The sequence below is a fragment of the Erpetoichthys calabaricus genome, chromosome 7 (genome assembly GCF_900747795.2).
Source record: "Erpetoichthys calabaricus chromosome 7, fErpCal1.3, whole genome shotgun sequence".
Lineage (NCBI taxonomy): Eukaryota > Metazoa > Chordata > Cladistia > Polypteriformes > Polypteridae > Erpetoichthys > Erpetoichthys calabaricus.
In genome coordinates, this window is record NC_041400.2 from 44,644,004 (window position 1) to 44,662,360 (window position 18,357).

At 35.3% G+C, this 18,357-nt stretch overlaps 1 protein-coding gene across 24 annotated transcripts in view; it reads left to right on the top strand.

Annotated features, from left to right (window-relative positions):
* The window catches only part of LOC114654324 (receptor-type tyrosine-protein phosphatase delta), a 2,007,901-nt gene extending 1,993,989 nt beyond the window's left edge, over positions 1–13,912 (top strand). For all 24 annotated transcript variants that reach the window (XM_051929989.1, XM_051929990.1, XM_051929988.1 and 21 more), the window contains 3 exons: positions 3,394–3,548; positions 3,982–4,117; positions 10,416–13,912. In XM_051929989.1, coding sequence (XP_051785949.1) covers positions 3,394–3,548; positions 3,982–4,117; positions 10,416–10,484 — 360 coding nt within the window. In that variant the 3' untranslated portion in view covers positions 10,485–13,912. The remainder of the gene's footprint in view (positions 1–3,393; positions 3,549–3,981; positions 4,118–10,415) is intronic.
* Positions 13,913–18,357: the final 4,445 nt, after the last annotated feature.

Here is an 18,357-nt window from a genome sequence, read left to right on the forward strand (position 1 = left end):
TAAGCAATATGAACATTGATGCAATGTATGGTATTATGCAATCTAAATACAAAAATATAGTCAATAAATATGTAATATAATAAATAAAAATAGATATAGATAATACAGCACAGTGTGAGGTAGTATAGAAATGGCAGCATGACTCAGTGTATGTGTATAATTCTATGAATGAGAGTTTTAACAATGTAAAAATCTGAGTAGCAATCAATATGTTTCTGAGGTAAAAGCAAAAAGATTCCAAAATAGCTTTTCTCTTTATAGTAAAAAAATGTTTAGTTTACACAACATGTAAATTACACCCAATGGATCTAATACTAACTGTGAGAAAATTTATGAATGCGGATTTTACATTTTTTAAGGATTGCTTCACTTTTATTTAAATTCCAGTGCACAAAAAGTTGGAACTGATCCAGACCTGGATTTCATTAAAGCAGCGTGAAAGGAGCTGAATATCTCTATAAAGATTAATGTTTTATACTAAGCAAAGCTGAATATTGCCTGTATAAATAAGAAAAAGTGTGCCTAATCTGACAAGAATTATTTCTAAATAGAAATAGGTTTACTACAAAGCATAGGGTTTAAATTCAAATTGTGAGGGGCTGACCTGGAGGAGAAAAAGGAGGATTGTTTATTGGAAGACTGTGGAATTGACCTGTAAAAAGGTATTTTTGTGACAATAAAAACCTTTTATTTTGTACCTGGGACTGCTCAGTGGGGTGTGGCTGGTGATTTAGGACAGTGGCGCTCCCTGTCTTTTACAGGGAAGGCAAAAGATTTTCAAGAAAGAAATGAAGATAGTTCAGTAAAAATTAAAATGTATGGGACAGCTCTAATAGCATTGTCTGGTTTTAGAGTTTGAATCCCACACTGTTATGCCAGGAGAAATCAATAGTGTTGTGAGGAATGAGAGAAGCACTTTAAATAAGGTTGATTATTTTGATAAAGGTTGCAATGTGAAGTAAAGCAAAATGCCACCTTTTATTGGCTAACTGAACCGATTACAATGTGCAAGCTTTCGAGGCAGCTGAGGCCCCTTCTTCAGGCAGGTTGTAATAAATTCAGATAGCGATATTGATACAGTAGAGAAATTTACTGAGGGGTATATGGACAAAAATTTGATATCTCATTGGGAAGTCTCACATAAGTTAAAGCTACCTCCAAAGTTAATTTGCATTCTAATATTAAAAGCATCAAAGATCCTAGACAGATGAAGAATAATGTTCTGGACAGACAGGTACCTGAGTTACACAGTAGGTTTAATAAGGACATGTAAGGGATCATATGTGATTTAGTTGCCTATCTCCCAGGATACAACAGCTTTGGCGCAAAAGAGGTGTTAGAAAGCAGATATTAGCCATATGGAATATATTTTCAAAATGCAGAATCCACTGTGCTTATCCAGTCAATAAACTACAAAATTAAAGGTTTACTTTACCTGCAGATATTTTTCCCTAATGTTAATATACTATTGAGAGTAACAGTCATGCTTCCTTGTACATCATGCAGTGCTGAGAGACTAATTTCAGCTGCTAATTGAAACAAGACATGTTTGTTATCCTCAAAGTCATCAGACTGTCTGAGCATGTCAGTACTATTATTTGTACGGGAACTTGCTGACCCTCTAGAAAGGGACGAGATTATTGCCATATTCAGTTTTAAGCCCCTATGCTAATGTCTGGTGTAGAAGGACAAAACTCGAAACAAAAGTAGGAATGATTGTTTTTGTGTGTGTGTATGTGTCCACCATGGCACAATAACATCTGGCAGTCTGGCTGCTATACACTGTTTAACCTGTGTTAGTATGAGAGAGAGTGACATTTTCTTGCATGAGATGCGGATTTTGTAAATTGTTGGAGGAATCTGGTATGCTGGCAAAATAGTCAGTTAGAGCCGGAGTCTCACACTTTTGCAGTGGCAAATCCAAAAATCTATTTCTGTCTACATCCCTAGTTATAATGCAATATTTGACAGTATTTTGCAGTATGTACTAATTTAATTGCTTAAGTTATTTATTAGCCAGACTCTTGATATTTCACTCTATTGTAAAGTGACAAAGCAGAGTAATCAAATATGAAATATGTTACACAAATACATTTATTACTATTTTTAACTCTATTATAGTACTGTTTTAAATGATATTCTTCGTTATTCCTGTCACTATGTCACTATACAACAATGTAATCTGATATGTTCATCTGTAAATTCAGTAAGTATTGTTATATTAATATATCTGACAAAAATCCCCAATTCAGTGAACCATTGCCTGTATTCATTTGGTCCCATGGATATTTGAGTTTAGTTTTTCAATATTAACATAATGAATTGTAATCATTTTTACGTTTTTGCTACATTATACTTGTATATACTTATTTGTTCATAAAATAACTGTCTGTAAAAAGTAAATTACATAATTCTGCTAAATTAAAGAAAAAATCATTTATCATTTTACCACTACTTTTCCTGCAAAACCCTTCCAACTTCTTCGGTGGACCAAAGAATTGTCTCTGTTCTTCAATTGAGTGTTTCCAAATGTATTGAAGAACTGCATATGTTGCTTCGAAAATATTGTTCTGTCATTCGATTTTTAGAAAACAGGCCAAGCACTGTTTTATTAATAATTTAGAGCATCATCGTCACAATTGAAAGTCAAAATGTGTTCTTTACAAACATGGGACAAAGAAGTTCAGAAGTCACCATTATAATGAATATAAACAAGTAAGTATAGAACTAATAATAAGACTACATACTAAAGATAATGTAGAGATTTTGTATTAATAAGCAAAGCAAACAATTGTGTCCCCCCCCCCCCCCCCCCCCCCCCAATATTTTCATATGGGTTCAGCATTTTCAAAAACTGAGATGGCAGATGCGCAAGGCTAGTCTTGCTACACTGTATTTTCAAGCTGTACATAAAGCCTTTTGTTATAGCATTATTTACAGTATATAACCCTTATAATATAAATGATTTACATTTTGGTCAAATATGTGCTACTTAAACAGTAAGGTGTTTGTTTCTTGTTTAAAATTACTCTTAGAATATACTCTGCTGTATATGCTGAAATGATCAATTGGGAAATACCAGTTGTTGGACATCATAGTTGAGTTGACTGCCTGAGCCACGTGCCTGTAGATCAAACCTCTCAAAGCATTCCCCTTTCAGTATCACCCACTGACAGGGTATATAGGGTACATTGAAAATTAATCTCTAGACTAAAATCATTCCAACTGCAGAATCCTAGCAGACTTGCATGGTGGCAGATATAATTTTGTTACATTACAGTGCTGGCAGAATGCACATTATATTCTACTGAATTCCCTCTCAACATAAAGCAGTTCAAATTAACCATTTTTTGTATGTTTATTTTTATGATTTTCTCTTTTACTCTTTCCTAGGATGGTCAGTCACGAACAGTAAGACAGTTCCAGTTTACTGACTGGCCTGAGCAAGGAGTGCCAAAATCAGGCGAAGGGTTCATTGACTTTATAGGCCAAGTGCATAAAACAAAAGAACAGTTTGGACAGGATGGACCAATATCCGTCCACTGTAGGTAAGGCGGCCTTCGTAAAGGAGGTAATTAACTAGATTTCTTGGCTTGCAAAACTAAAATTGTTTGAGTATATTATTTAATTTCATTTTTTTTTATTTGTATCATTTGTAACTAAAATATTAACTGAAGTGATTCTTTTGTGTGTTTTGCGCAGTTTGGCTAATATCAGTCAGTGTAGCAAATGACCTGTTTGGATTGCGCCATTAAGTTCCTGACAAGGAGGCCCCTAAGGTTTACTATTACTGCTGAGAAAACAAAAAAAATCACAAAATAACCTTACAGAAAGGCAGATTAAGTCTCATTTTTCAAAAATACTTTGTTACTCTTTATGATGTTATAATTGCTGCTTATGAAGCAGCCATTAGCAGAAAGCCTAGAGCTACTTGATTTTCATCTAATTGACCATTGTGGTTTTTTTTTTATCTTCTGATAGTGCGGGTGTTGGGAGGACTGGTGTGTTTATTACACTCAGTATTGTCCTGGAAAGAATGAGGTACGAGGGGGTTGTGGACATCTTTCAAACTGTCAAAATGTTGAGGACACAGCGGCCAGCCATGGTTCAAACTGAGGTGAGAACATGAGAATTAATGTTTTGTACATGTTAAATCTAAATACATAATGGTTTAATTAAAAGTTTTAAATTATTTCAAAATTAACTTGAACAAAGGTCAGTAAACTTGAACTCCTGAATCTGATGTGGCACTCAACAGTAATTAACCACAGCATACACTAGTAACCTTTTAATATGAAGGGATCAGTTTGGGTCCCATAGTTTTTAGCACCTAAAGATAGATGGATGGATGGATGGATGGATGGATGGATGGATGGATGGATGGATGGATGGATAGACAGACAGACAGACAGACAGACAGACAGACAGACAGACAGACAGACAGACAGACAGACAGATAGATAGATAGATAGATAGATAGATAGATAGATAGATAGATAGATACTTTATTAATCCCAAGGGGAAATTCACAAGAAACATTAAAGAAACATTCATTCAAATACAGCTGGGACCTCTCGTCTGCATCACAAAACATTTTGCTTAAGAAATGTATATTCACATTTTTTAAACATAATTTGCTGTTAACATTTATTATTCTTAATAGTGTAGTTTTGTTTTAGCATAAAAATCTAAGGAAGTATTGCACAGTAAGCATGTAAAACTTTTTATCTGTTTTCTTTTTATAAAACATTAAAAGCCACTTCAGTTGAACCTTGAAAGTTCAGAATAACATAATTGTGTAATTCATCCTATTTTTTTATTTAATTTATTTTCATTGCATATACTTTGTTTATAAGTTGATCCCTTGGTCTTTAATTACATGTACAATAGAAAAGTCTCCTAGCACTCTTCACCTCATCTCAGATGGAGAATAGCTTTTTCATGTTGGCATCTGTGTGGTTTCTGGGTATTTTCATATACCCAGCCTTGCAAAAAAATGTCATTATGTTATACCCCTGTGTCTTCAAACTCTAAATGCAAATAAACAATTAGATTTACCTGAATCATTCAAGACAGGGATACTTGTATTAATGTCAGCATGTCACATGCCGGGCTTTTGTGCTTGATCTGATAACTAAAAATCTTTCTTTACATATAATCTTAGTGTGACGTGCACTAAAAATCCTAAAACAGGGTTAAATGTGCCACTGAGGAACAATCCAGTAGATGATTGTGCAGGTAAAAGGGAATATTGCAGCTCAAGTCACGTCACAGGAGCACTTATGGCCTGCCCTCTCATCGGAACGGGCCTATGATCAATCCAGTGGAATTGCTTTAGCCACCTGGCTGCTAAAGCTGCACAGTACCTCACAGTGGCTCATTCAAGTGCTAAACCATCTCCCAAAAAAGTATATGAAAGGCCATCCAGTGTTCCATTTTGAACCTACTGTGCAGTAATCATATCTAGAAGAATGTTGGAACTTCAGCCTTCTCTTCTACTAACCTGTTTCCTAGTGTGTTATTTCAAGAGGGAAAAGGGGCAAGAAAACCACTGGAAACATGTTAAGGTGGAATTATTAAGCACTACCTTGTACACTAAAATATTGTTGCAACAAATTGAAACACAAAGAGCGTATGAAATATTTTTGGTGAACACAAGTTGATAGTAGCTAACATAAAATTAAAAAACAATAGTACCTAGTTAATTACACTAGTAAGTGGTGCACACTTTTCTTTGTGAAAATATTCCTGGCAGCAACTGGAAGATACCTTACTTTTCATTGGCTTCCATCTTGTTATTAAATGACGCATTTCAAAGGAAAGACAGCTTCTGTTCATGTTTCCTTTTGAACACAATTTGCTTGAACTGAGAATATTCAGCGTGCTGTTTTTTCTCTCAGGACTTGTTTTTGCAGTGCTAGAATGAGTCTTCATTGGACTTACTCTAGTGCTACTCTTCTTATTGTAATATGGAGACCAAACCTGCACATAGTATTCCAGAGATGCCTTATGATTGTATTACACAGCTTAAGCTTATCGTTTCATGGAATGTGGTAGGATATAAATGGACTCTTTGTACATATATGGTATTAGTAAGTGTAAATCCTTTCTCATTAAGAAATATTTTGGAACTCCAGGCCCCCAACATGTCTTTATTATATATATATATATATATATATATATATATATATATATATATATATATATATATATATATATATATATATATATATATATATATATATATATATATATGTCATACTTTTTTGACTTTTTTAAATTAAACAACAAAATGCAGTAAAATAATAAAATCCAGAGACCCCCTCCTAAAGTGGCTCTTAATAAAGAATAAAAGAGCAAAGGAAATAGCAAGGCTGTACGCAGATCCAGCATGCTTACCAAACAATTGCACTGATGAATTATTGCCATGTTCTGGACAGATACTTGTAAAGGAAATTTGATTTTTTTCCAAGTAAAGATAATATAGAAAAATAACATTCCTAATTATTTATATAAAGTGGATTAGGATTCTTCCAATTGAGCAAAACAGATTTTTGTGCAAGTAGCATGAATATGATATTGTAACAGTAACAGACTTTTCATAGCACAATGTTATCACATATGTATTACTTTTAGATCCAAGATGCAATAAAATGTATTCATTACATACCTGCTCAAACATTACTTTATCTTAGATCCATTGCAAATATAACATTTTTACTACATTGTTAGCTAAAGGTATTATAAATTAAAAGAAGCAGCAGCCATATAGAAGTACTGAGCTTTGTGAGGCCCCACTTTTAAAATCACTCCATTGATCACAGATTTGTTTGTCTGCATTTTACTAAAATTTTCGGTATCTTCCATAAATCCATCTTTAGGAGTTTAATGATTCATCTCTGATCTACTGTCTTATCAAAAGATTTTTTGAAAGTTAAGTTAAAGAGCATCGAATGCTTTGCTGCTATGAAGTGTGTCTGTTGCTTCCTCATAAAAAAAAAAACATAGACATAAACGTTTGTGTAGGTCATTAGGTGTTATTTCTGAACGTTATTTATTTTCTCTTTTGAAATGTTTTGTTATTCTTCATATTTTTCAATTTACATTGTTATTTCGTCCCCACCATACTGTGAAGCAGCGTGGTGCATACCTTTGCAGTGTGTGACATCAACACAATTACACCTTAAAAAATAAAATGGGCCCCACTGAGGGATCTGAATATTAAGACCTAATCCTTGTTATAACTTAAAAAGAAGAAAACAACTTTGGAAATTTGTTGGTGCTGATTGTTTTCTAGTTCATACTTTGATTTTGATAAATGATTGTTTCACTTCACATGTAATTATTGGTCATTCCTTGCTAATTGCACTTAACAAGATGTTTGCCAATCTCTGTCACACTCTAAAAATTAATAGCTTGTCAAATAAGACTTCTCCACATATCTAGTTCAAACACAACAATAGCATATATTGTAAAAATAATTTCTTTTTGCTGAACACTTTGGGTTAATTCATCCATGCTAGACAGGCGCTTTTTTTTTTACCTTGTCATTGAATCACGTTTATTATTTCCTATGTAATATGCATTGACATAAAAAATACAGTTTTAGCCAAAACGTTTCCCATCTGACAAGATTATGTTTTTTGTTCATATCATTACTGGCTGAGGTAAACGTTGTCTGGCCCCAGCAATTTTTTATTGGCACCTTTAACCTCAATCTCATACCTCTGTGTATAATCTCTGATTTATTTATTATGGTCTGAATAGTTCCTGTAGTTGCTGGCCTGCTACTGACCTTTTCACTAATCAAGTTTGTATGACATAACAATATGTCCCCCTTCTTTATTTTCTTACTGCAGTTTACCTCCTCCTTGATTTTTTTCTACCAATAAAACATTGAAAAATCTTTTAGGGTTGACTATAGTAGCATTAATGCATTTCCCAGAACCTTTTAAAAACAATACATCTGGCCGCCTAACCCAGGTGCACAACTTGTGAATGTTACAAAATACTTACATAATTGAAGCTGATGGTTTACATCTGCTGAAATACTCAACACTTTAGTCCATCAGCTTTAATAATTAAGTTGACTTGAGTGTGAAGGAAATAAATTACGCTTTCTTTTTTTTTTTTTTAACTGAGTGAAGCCACCAGTTAATGGGGAATTCCTTTGTACTTTAGAGCAGCTCCTGCATTTTAAATTCTGATTTTTTTTTAAATTTGTTATACCTTCATACATTAGTTCATCAAGGAAGATCTCTGACATTGTTTAGTATAGATAGATAGATAGATAGATAGATAGATAGATAGATAGATAGATAGATAGATAGATAGATAGATAGATAGATAGATAGATAGATAGATAGATAGATAGATAGATAGATAGATTTTTATTGTCTCCTGGGAGTATTTGTCTTTTTATCAAAAGACTAAAAAGAAAACCATCTCACTTGGCTGTCACAGTCCCTGTGAGGCCTTATGCAGACGTATTGCTGTTGGTATAAAGAAGCCCCCATAGTGTTTCTTGACACACTTCTGCTGAGTAATTCATTGACTGAAACTCCTCAGTTGTTAGTGTGTCAGAGAGAGGATGTGCAGCATTGTTCATAATGGCACTCTTTTTTTTCATTTTCTCCTTTGCTATTACCTCCAGCAGGTTGTGAGAATACTAGAGACTCAAAATATTTTTAAGTATAGACTCTAATTTTTCCTGTGCAGGGCTGGGGTTGCAACCATGTATAAGCTGTGCATTGCATAGGATTCCTGAGCCACCTTAGCATGTTTTGTGCAAAAAAAAAAACCTCCCATCACATTATATAACTTTTTCAGTGATTTTTAGTCATAGCCTTCATTAATATAATCTTGACAAGTCTAGTATTAGTGTTGCATTCCTATGAATGCCAGCCATGTATTTTAACATCCCTGCCATTTAAATCATCATGGTCTGTGACTTGCCACGACCAACTCAACCAGGTTTAATTTGTCTTAACTCTTTAGGGTAGGCCTGTGTGTGTGTGACAGCTAACACCAGTGAGCACACACTCAGAAGTGCAATGTATAGGACGGAAGTAAAGCCGGTATTTTGGATCACCCAAATAGAACACAGGCTCTTCTTACTGATGTCTAGTGTTTTTCATACTGTGACAGAATGAAAAAAGGAAAAAGCTGGGCCTAGATAGATAACTATACTTGGAAAGCTTTTGTAAAGACCCCAGACACCAAAAGACATTTTGTAGGGACACTATCAGGCAGCATGTTCATTGGATGTGATAATGCATAACTGTCAAAAAAGTCTTCACAGATTTGCATAATTTTTAATCCCCTATGATTCTAAGTAATGTAATCTAACATCTTCAAAGCAGTCGTTAGTTGTTACGTTTTACTTTCAGTCTAATTAAAGTCATAGAATGTGCCACCGACTTAACTCCCCAGACAAGAAATAAGTTGCACGTCACATAAATTAACCCAAACCATATAGAAAAGCACATTTTATCTCCAAAGAGCTGAAGGAAGACCAATAGCTCCGACCTGCTCATCCCTTGCAACTCTTCTTGAAATACAACACCCCTGCTTTTATACCTACAAATGATGTGCATTTTGAGACCTGTTTTTGCATGACATTAAATCACAACTTCTTATTTTGGAATTAACATAGCAGAGCTTTGCTCTGGGTTTAAAGGGTAAGTTTGGCATTTTTCAAGTCACGGTTATTTCTTCTCATGTGTGCATTTGTCACACATCATTATGTTCTAAAGTTAAGCGTTTCCTATAAATGTCAAAAAAATATCCCAAGTGTGGTTTCCTACCAAAAGACCAAATCACAGTAAACTTTTCATACAGTATGGTTGGTTTTGTTTTGATTTACATCTGTATTTATGTGAGAACTTTGACAAGCAAATTGAAAACGTATCCTTACCGCGAGAAAAATAGTACCAGGAATATGCAACAAAATGATTATTTCCAGATCCCTTTTGTTGTCACAAACATATGTTGGAAACACGGAAGGCATGTTTTCTTGTATCAAAATTTTTGCAGTTTCTTTAGTATGTTTTTAGGCTTATATTTCTGGTGGTGCCCCATACCCCATTAGCCTTCACTGTAAAGCACCAGTTGAGGACAAGATATTTTTTTTTTTACATTTATAGAAAACAGTTAAGTTTAGAACACACTTTTGTATGGCAAATGCACATATAACATGTTTGTGAAGAAATAACTTTAACTTTTAAAATACTGAACTTATCCTTTAAGTAGAGACACTGTGATCTCCTGTACCTGATTTCTGATGGTCACTTTACAGTAAAACGTCAACAATTTGAAATTTAAAGTATATCAGATTTTTATGAATGTAGTTGTTATATTCTATAAAACATCTAATAATGCTCTCTCTGTCTGTCTGTCTCTCTTATCTTGTTTAGGATCAATACCAGTTCTGTTATCGAGCTGGACTGGAGTACCTTGGAAGCTTTGATCACTATGCAACATAAAAAGCTCAATCCACCCTGGATTTTACAGCAGGCCCTTTAAGATCCAGTGAGCCTCTTCTGAGCCATATATTTGTGCTTGAGAAGTACTTGTTAACTTCTAGCTAAAGACAAAATAAGTGGAATATAAAAACAAAATGAATTAAATAAACTATTCCAGGTGGACCAAGAATTTACCATTTACCAATCTGCCCCGAATGAATGGAGGAGTCCTGACTGCTGAGGCAGCTTAAAGGAATGTTGTTTTTTTTCAGTTGCCTCAAGGATTTTCTTTGTGTTGAAATTTATATGGAAAAAAAAACATAATATGGGCAGAACATGTACTACTTTCGGGATTACCTAAAAAAACTGAATGCACATTGTAAAAGTGAATCTTGAAAGTATTGCAATCAGATGCAAGTGGACTCTTCATGAAATGGACACCAGTTCTTGGTTAATTACAAACAGAAGACACTGCTTCAACAATGCCCCCTCCCCACACCATAATGCTCATACGTAAATATTAGGGAGAACTGGGGAATGTTTTAAAATAAAGTTATTGATTTAGTTTTTTAGTACTGTATTATACTGCTGACCTGTGCTTCATTTTTAACTGTGTAAACTTATTTCCCTTTTTTTAACAAAGTTTATCATTTAATGAAGTGAACTAAAACAAATGGTTGCTTAAGTGTTACTTTTTTTTTAATCTTGTAGATTTTTTTTAAGCTGTAGACCAGTTATATGTAACATCCGGCTGAGGAAATATTTTTTCCCCTTTTTTTTTTATTTCAACTTGAGGGTGGATTTTTGCACATTCTTGTGCTCCTCAATTTGAATCCATACTTTTTAATATGTTATACAGTTTCATTTTTCTCTCTTTGATTTTCAGGGTTGCATTTTTTTTTCTTTTTTTTTTTAGGAGAATTTCCATACAAATCATCAGATAAACTGGGGCTTTGTGGAATCAACAGGGAGGCGCACAGTATAAAGTTGCTGCTACCAATTATCTTAGTTCTTCCATATTAAGGTGATTTAAGCAGTTTGCCAAACTGCCTCAGATGGGTGGGGAGGGGGGGTCGGGCGGGGGGAGGTACTTTAAAACAGCTTCCATTAGGAGACGTTTGAGATTACAGGGAAAAGAAGAGGATGTTCACTGGAATGCACATCATTAGGATATTAAATGAAATAAATCATATTCCGATACAGTGCATCTTTTCTTGTGCAATAAATAGCTGTATAATAAATAAGATTTACAGTACGTACAGTAGTTCCTTTGTGATCCATTACATAGTTCCGATGTAAAAAAAGAGGAGATTGTCATGTCTCATTAGGTGCACCAGTGTTTAGTGGTTTGTGCAGAATGCTAAGCTCTTAGCATAGGTCCGAACACTTTGTAGATGTCATTATTGATGTGATAGGGCAAGGCATACGAGTATTTGTTCTCTTAAGGTACCAATACGTTGAAATAGCCTACTGTTTATTGTTTAATTTTGCATTTAGAGTGCCTTATAACTAATGCCTGTTTTTTTTATAATGTTCCTTTCAAAATTTATGTATTCTTACATTATTATAGTTTATATCTATTTCAACTTAAACCTAAAGTATTACTTTTGAACTCGTATATGCAAAGATCTCCAGGCAGTCTCCAGTTTTGATGATATTATGCCTACGTAAGGTCTTAACTGGAGACAGTCCTAGTACAGTTGTTTTCAGAAACTGGAAAGGATTTCTATTAATTCTGACAATAGGCTATTGATGACCCCTTTTACCTAATTATACACATAGACATGAATGACGTTCTCAAGTATAACGTCATAATCCTTTAAGGTTTATATGCACTTTTAAAATTTGAAGCCTGTTATATGTATTATATCAAAAGCTTTGGCATTCGAAAAATTTTTCTTTTCTTTTTTTTTCTTTTTTTAAATTTAGCATGTGGTAGTTTTGTGTCAGGGCAGCTCTGCCAGCTAGATAATGTGCGGAGGAATTTGTTTAGTTGCTAGAATGAGCTACTTCTTAATCTTAGTTATTTTGAATGAAGACCAAACCTTAGCAGTATGAAGCACTTTTTTTTTTCTTATTTTTAAACATAATACGGATGGCTACCTCTAGGTGGATTTTGGAAAGCACTTCACGTTATAGAATGTGACGAGCATTGCATAGTTTTAGTACTACAAAAACTTTTTCAAAAGCCTTATGAAAATAACAAGGCACTGGGCAAAGTAGCGTATCCTGAAGGAGACGTGTCCTTGGCAAGCTGGTCAAAAGCGTTTTCGTGGAGACTTGTCAACTGGACGCTCATGTGGATGCAGACAATCGAAGGTGGGCATATGTTTGTACAGTTTATACATGAAAGCTGCAGATGCACTGTGTAGATTTCTGCTGGAAACTAGTGGCACACATACAGTACACCTTCATCGATGCCAGCTTTCTTTTTGTCGATGTGCATTCCAGTTACTTTCTTTCCCTCATTATTGATTTAGCTGTTCTACTAGGTTTCCACAAGTCACTTTGTCAACCTGCAGGCGTGTGTTGTTCTTGTTTTTTTTTTTTTTTATCTCGTTCATTTGGCAATGCATTTTTTTCCAGATATGTTTTTAATTTTTAATAGCATAATAAGTACGGTGCTATTATTTAACTACAACTGGATGTAGGTATCATGTAATTATCACTTTCTAATTACAGTACCTGTGTAACTTTGTATTAGTCCAATTATCTTCTGTCCTTTTCATTTTTTTTTTCTTTTTTCTTTTTTTGGTATGCATGCTAAAACATTGCAAATGGCCACAACGGGCCCTTTAGGACAATTTGCACTTTCTATATCTTTGTACTATGCACTGCCCTATTGATTCTAAACCCAATAATATATTACTTGAACCCATCTGTAAGAATTTACTTAAAATTTCACTTGTTGTGTGTATGTAAATAACACAGAAAAATTAAACAGACAAAGGAAAAAAAAAATATATTAAAAAACGAAATGCATTTGTGGCAAAAAAAAAGCATCCATGTCTGGTGCCAGGATACTCCAGCAGAAGATTGCAGAATCTGTCATAACCATCTGTTATGTGGCTTTGCCATTCAACCTTGGGAGTGTCATTACAAAACTTAACGTTGTGTTCTCTCTCTCTCTCTCTCTCACACACTCTTCTCTCACTCCTCTCTCCCTTTCTCTCTTTCTCAGTCTCACTCACTCTCTCTCTCTCTCTCTCTGTTCTGGATGCATAGACTGAAAATAAATGAAATTGTAAAAAATGGCTTGTTAAAAATCATACAATTACCTCTGATTAGTAGTCACGTAAACGTTTTTCAGAATGAAAGGAGTGCTTTTTATTTTCTTACTTAGGTTATATTGGTGGCGAAAGAAGTCTGTATGAAACTCAGTTCTTTGCTGACACAAGTTCCATTTGTTACAAATAAATTCTAATAAAAAATCAGTGTTATGCACCATAGTCTTGATTAATTAATCTTTATTTTTCCTCATGGAGTTTTAAAAGCATTTGCTAAGGCTGTTTCACCTTTTGAGCAGAATGTCAGGTATGAAATTAGTCTCATTTATTTTTAAAGCAGATATGATCTCACACGGCGGATTTCTAATCAAAAGCTATACGTCTCGTCTAAATACATGGGAAGATGTGACCAAGCAATTTCATTACATCGATGAATACGGCTGCACAGCACACACTCAAAAAATTACAAGACTCATTTTCTCATTGTTTTAAAATACACAAATATCTGGAAGTGGAGATTCCAAGGTGACAATGGCATTTAATTACAATTCCACAGTATATTAATCTCTTTCTGTAAGAGAAAGTTTCACTAATAATGTAAAAAAAACAACAGCATTTTAATGAGGAAAACTCAATTATTCTATTTGTAGGTTAATTAAATAGTGTAAGATTAAGACCAGATGCCTATTAAGGAGATCCAAAGGTTGACAGTTTTGCCATAAAGCAAATTGTATTTCATTGTAATCAAACGTTGGAATTTAACACAAACTCACATATCAAAAACTAGAGGAGAAAGAAAGACTTGAAACTGGAGTTGTTTTGCTTTTTGCAAGTAAATCTGCCAACAGGGTAAGTAAAACTTACTTGCCAAGATTTCTGAAAATAAGCTAAATAATCTTAAGTACAAATTTCTTGGTTAGTCAATATATCTTACAATAAGGAACACAAGATTTAATGCCTTGATATAAACATTTTCACTTGCTTAAATTTGATTTTGTGCAGTGCACAGGGAAGTTGCAATCAGTGTATCAAAGTAATTTTATATTTTCAGGTTTCTGGAGGAGAATTCTGTACTAAATCGTTCCAATGGAAGTACGCTAGAACACAGCTGGAGTTCAGCCGATCACGGATTAGAGAGGTCTCTGCTGTCACAAAGGTTTTCTTCCTCTCATCCTACATTTGTTCATTAATTGGCTTTAATTCTTAAAAGTCTGGACAGTAAAGTAGACGTGATGTTCTTTTTGTTGACAAGATGTTGAATCATTAAATCATTTCTCATTTATATGGTGCACATCACCAGAGGACAAAAAAGAGTTAAATGAAAAGTAACAAAAAAATATGACATTACTGAACTGATTTCATGTTGCCTTTTTTACTTTTAATAAAAGTGTAAGATTCTTATTTTTCATGTTGAAGTTGTCTTTATAACAATTGTGATATACAGTACATTAATTTTACAGGGAGATATTATACTCATGGGGGAATTTAACTATCTGAATATTAACTGGGATAACTTTGCAGATAACAGAGTAAAAGAGCAGGGGTTTTTAGAAGTTAATCAGTGACTGTTCTTTAGCAGTTAAACATGTTAAAGCACAACACGGGGTGAAGCCTGTCTGGATTTAGTATTTTGTAATAATCAGGATAGAATTGAGGGTGTAGAAGTGATTGAACCACTAGGGTCAAGTGACCACAATGTAATACAATTCTCAGTATTTTGTAAGAGTGCAGAAGCAAAGACTAAAATTGTTAAGCTGAACTTTGGTAGAGAAAATGTTGAGCAAATGTGACAGTGTCTAAGTTGGATAGTCTGGTATAAGTTTTTAAGTGTGGAGACAGTTGAGGAGCAGTGGAACAGGTTTCAAAATGTTTTACATGTAATGTAGGACAGATACATACCTTAATTTGGAATTAATAAGAAATTTAAAAAAAACTCTGCAGTGGCTTAATAAATAGTTAAAAAAAGAAGCTGCAAAGGATAAAGCAACCATATAAGGTGTTTAAGACTAATAATCTCCAAAGTGAATCATGGGGCTATGAGAACATGAGAGCAACCACTAAGAAGGATATCAGGGAGGCTAAAAGACAGTTGCAGAGGAATATAGCACATAAGGCGAAAGAAGACCCTAAGAGATTCTTTCAGTATTTAGTGGTAAAAGACCAGTTAAGGAGGAGGTGAAGTGCGTCAGGAATAGTAAATGAGAATTGAAAAATACAGACAATAAAATAACATAAGCTGTAAATAAGTATTTTTCTGACATCTTCACTAGTACCTCCCAGTGGTAAATGGGACTACTAAGGAGATACTGATTGATTTGGAAATTGTAGAGGGAGAAGTGCTGCTCAGATTAAATAAACTGAAATCAAACAAATCACCAGGACCAGATAATATTTACAGTACCCTTGAGTTCTTAAGGAGTTTAGCAAGTACATATATAAAGTCGGGGCGGCACGGAGGCGCAGTGGGTTGCCTCGCAGTTGGGAGACCTGGGGACCTGGGTTCGCTTCCCGGGTCCTCCCTGCGTGGAGTTTGCATGTTCTCCCCGTGTCTGCGTGGGTTTCCTCCGGGCGCTCTGGTTTCCTCCCACAGTCCAAAGACATGCAGGTTAAGTGGATTGGTGATTCTAAATTGGCCCTAGTGTGTGCTTGGTGTGTGGGTGTGTTTGTGTGTGTCCTGCGGTGAGTTGGCACCCTGCCCGGGATTGGTTCCTGCCCTGTGTTGGCTAGGATTGGCTCCAGCAGACCCCCGTGACCCTGTGTTCGGATTCAGCGGGTTGGAAAATTGATGGATATATAAAGTCACTGCTCACTGGGGAAATTCCGAAGGACTGGGATATGGCAGATATAATCCCCTTATAATAAAAGGGTGACCGGCCAAATCCAAGCAGCTGTAGACCAGTACGCTTAACGTGCATCACAGGAAAATTAATGGAAGGAATTATTAAGGATAAGCTTGAGCAACCCATGGCAAGTACAAGAGTTTTTGTGAACACTCAGTATGGGTCATGTTTTACCAACATGCTGGAATTCAACGAGGAAGAAACAAAAGGATATGATCAAAGTATTTATCTTGACTTTCAGAAAGCATTTGATAAGGTGCCACATGAGAAGATGGGCATCAAACTAAAAGAAGATAGATAGATAGATAGATAGATAGATAGATAGATAGATAGATAGATAGATAGATAGATAGATAGATAGATAGATAGATAGATAGATAGATAGATAGATAGATAGATAGATAGATAGATAGATACTTTATTAATCCCAAGGGGAAATTCACATACTCCAGCAGCACCTTACTGATACAAAAACAATATTAAATTAAAGAGTAATAAAAATGCAGGTAAAAACAGACAATAACTTTGAATAATGTTAACGTTTCCCCCCACCCCCCCGGGTGGAATTGAAGAGTCGCATAGTTTGGGGAAGGAATGATCTCCTCAGGCTGTCAGTGGAGCAGGACAGTGACAGCAGTCTGTCGCTGAAGCTGCTCCTCTGACTGGAGATGATACTGTTTAGTGGATGTAGTGGATTCTCCATAATTGATAGGAGCCTGCTCAGCGCCCGTCACTCCACCACAGATGTCAAACTGTCCAGCTCCATGCCAACAATAGAGCCTGCCTTCCTCACCAGTTTATCCAGGCGTGAGGCGTCCTTCTTCTTAATGCTGCCTCCCCAGCACACCACTGTGTAGAAAAGGGCACTCGCCACAACCGTCTGATAGAACATCTGCAGCATCTTATTGCAGATGTTGAAGGACGCCAGTCTTCTAAGGAAGTATAGTCAGCTCTGTCCTCTCTTGCACAGAGCATTAGTATTGGCAGTCCAGTCCAATTTATCATCCAGCTGCACTCCCAGGTATTTATAGGATATAAATGGGAGTTCTGGGTGTTATTTGTCTATGGGTGCAGAATTGGCTGAGACACAGGAAGCAGAGGGTGATGGTGCAAGGAACTTTATCAGAATTGACCGATGTTAAGAGTGGTGTTCCACAGGGGTCAGTGCTAGGACCGCTGCTATTTTTAATATATATAAATGATTTGGATAGGAATATAAATAGCAAGCTGGTTAAGTTTGCAGACGATACCAAGATAGGTGGATTGGTAGATAATCTGGAATCCGTAAAATCGTTACAGAAGGACATGGGCAGATTTGTGGCAGATGAAATTTAATGTTAGTAAATATAAAGTATTACACATAAGAAATAAAAATGTTAGGCTTGAATACACAATGGGAGGTCTTAAAATCGAGAGTACACCTTATGAGAAGGATTTAGGAGTCGTAGTGGACTCTAAGCTATCAACTTCCAGACAGTGTTCAGAAGCCATTAAGAAGGCAAACAGAATATTAGGTTATATAACACGATGTGTGGAGTACAAGTCCATGGAGGTTAAGCTCAGCCTTTATAATGCACTGGCGAGACCTCATCTTGAGTACTGTGTGCAGTTTTGGTCTCCAGGCTACAAAAGGACATAGCAGCGCTAGAAAAGGTCCAGAGAAGAGTGACCAGGCTCATTCCAGGGCTACATGGGATGAATTATGAAGAAAGATGAAAAGAGCTGAACCTTTTCAGTTTAAGCGAAAGGAAGATTAAGATCGAGACAGTTATTTTAAAATGAGTTCCTGAAGAACACAGGGACACCGTTAGAAACGTTTTGAGCATA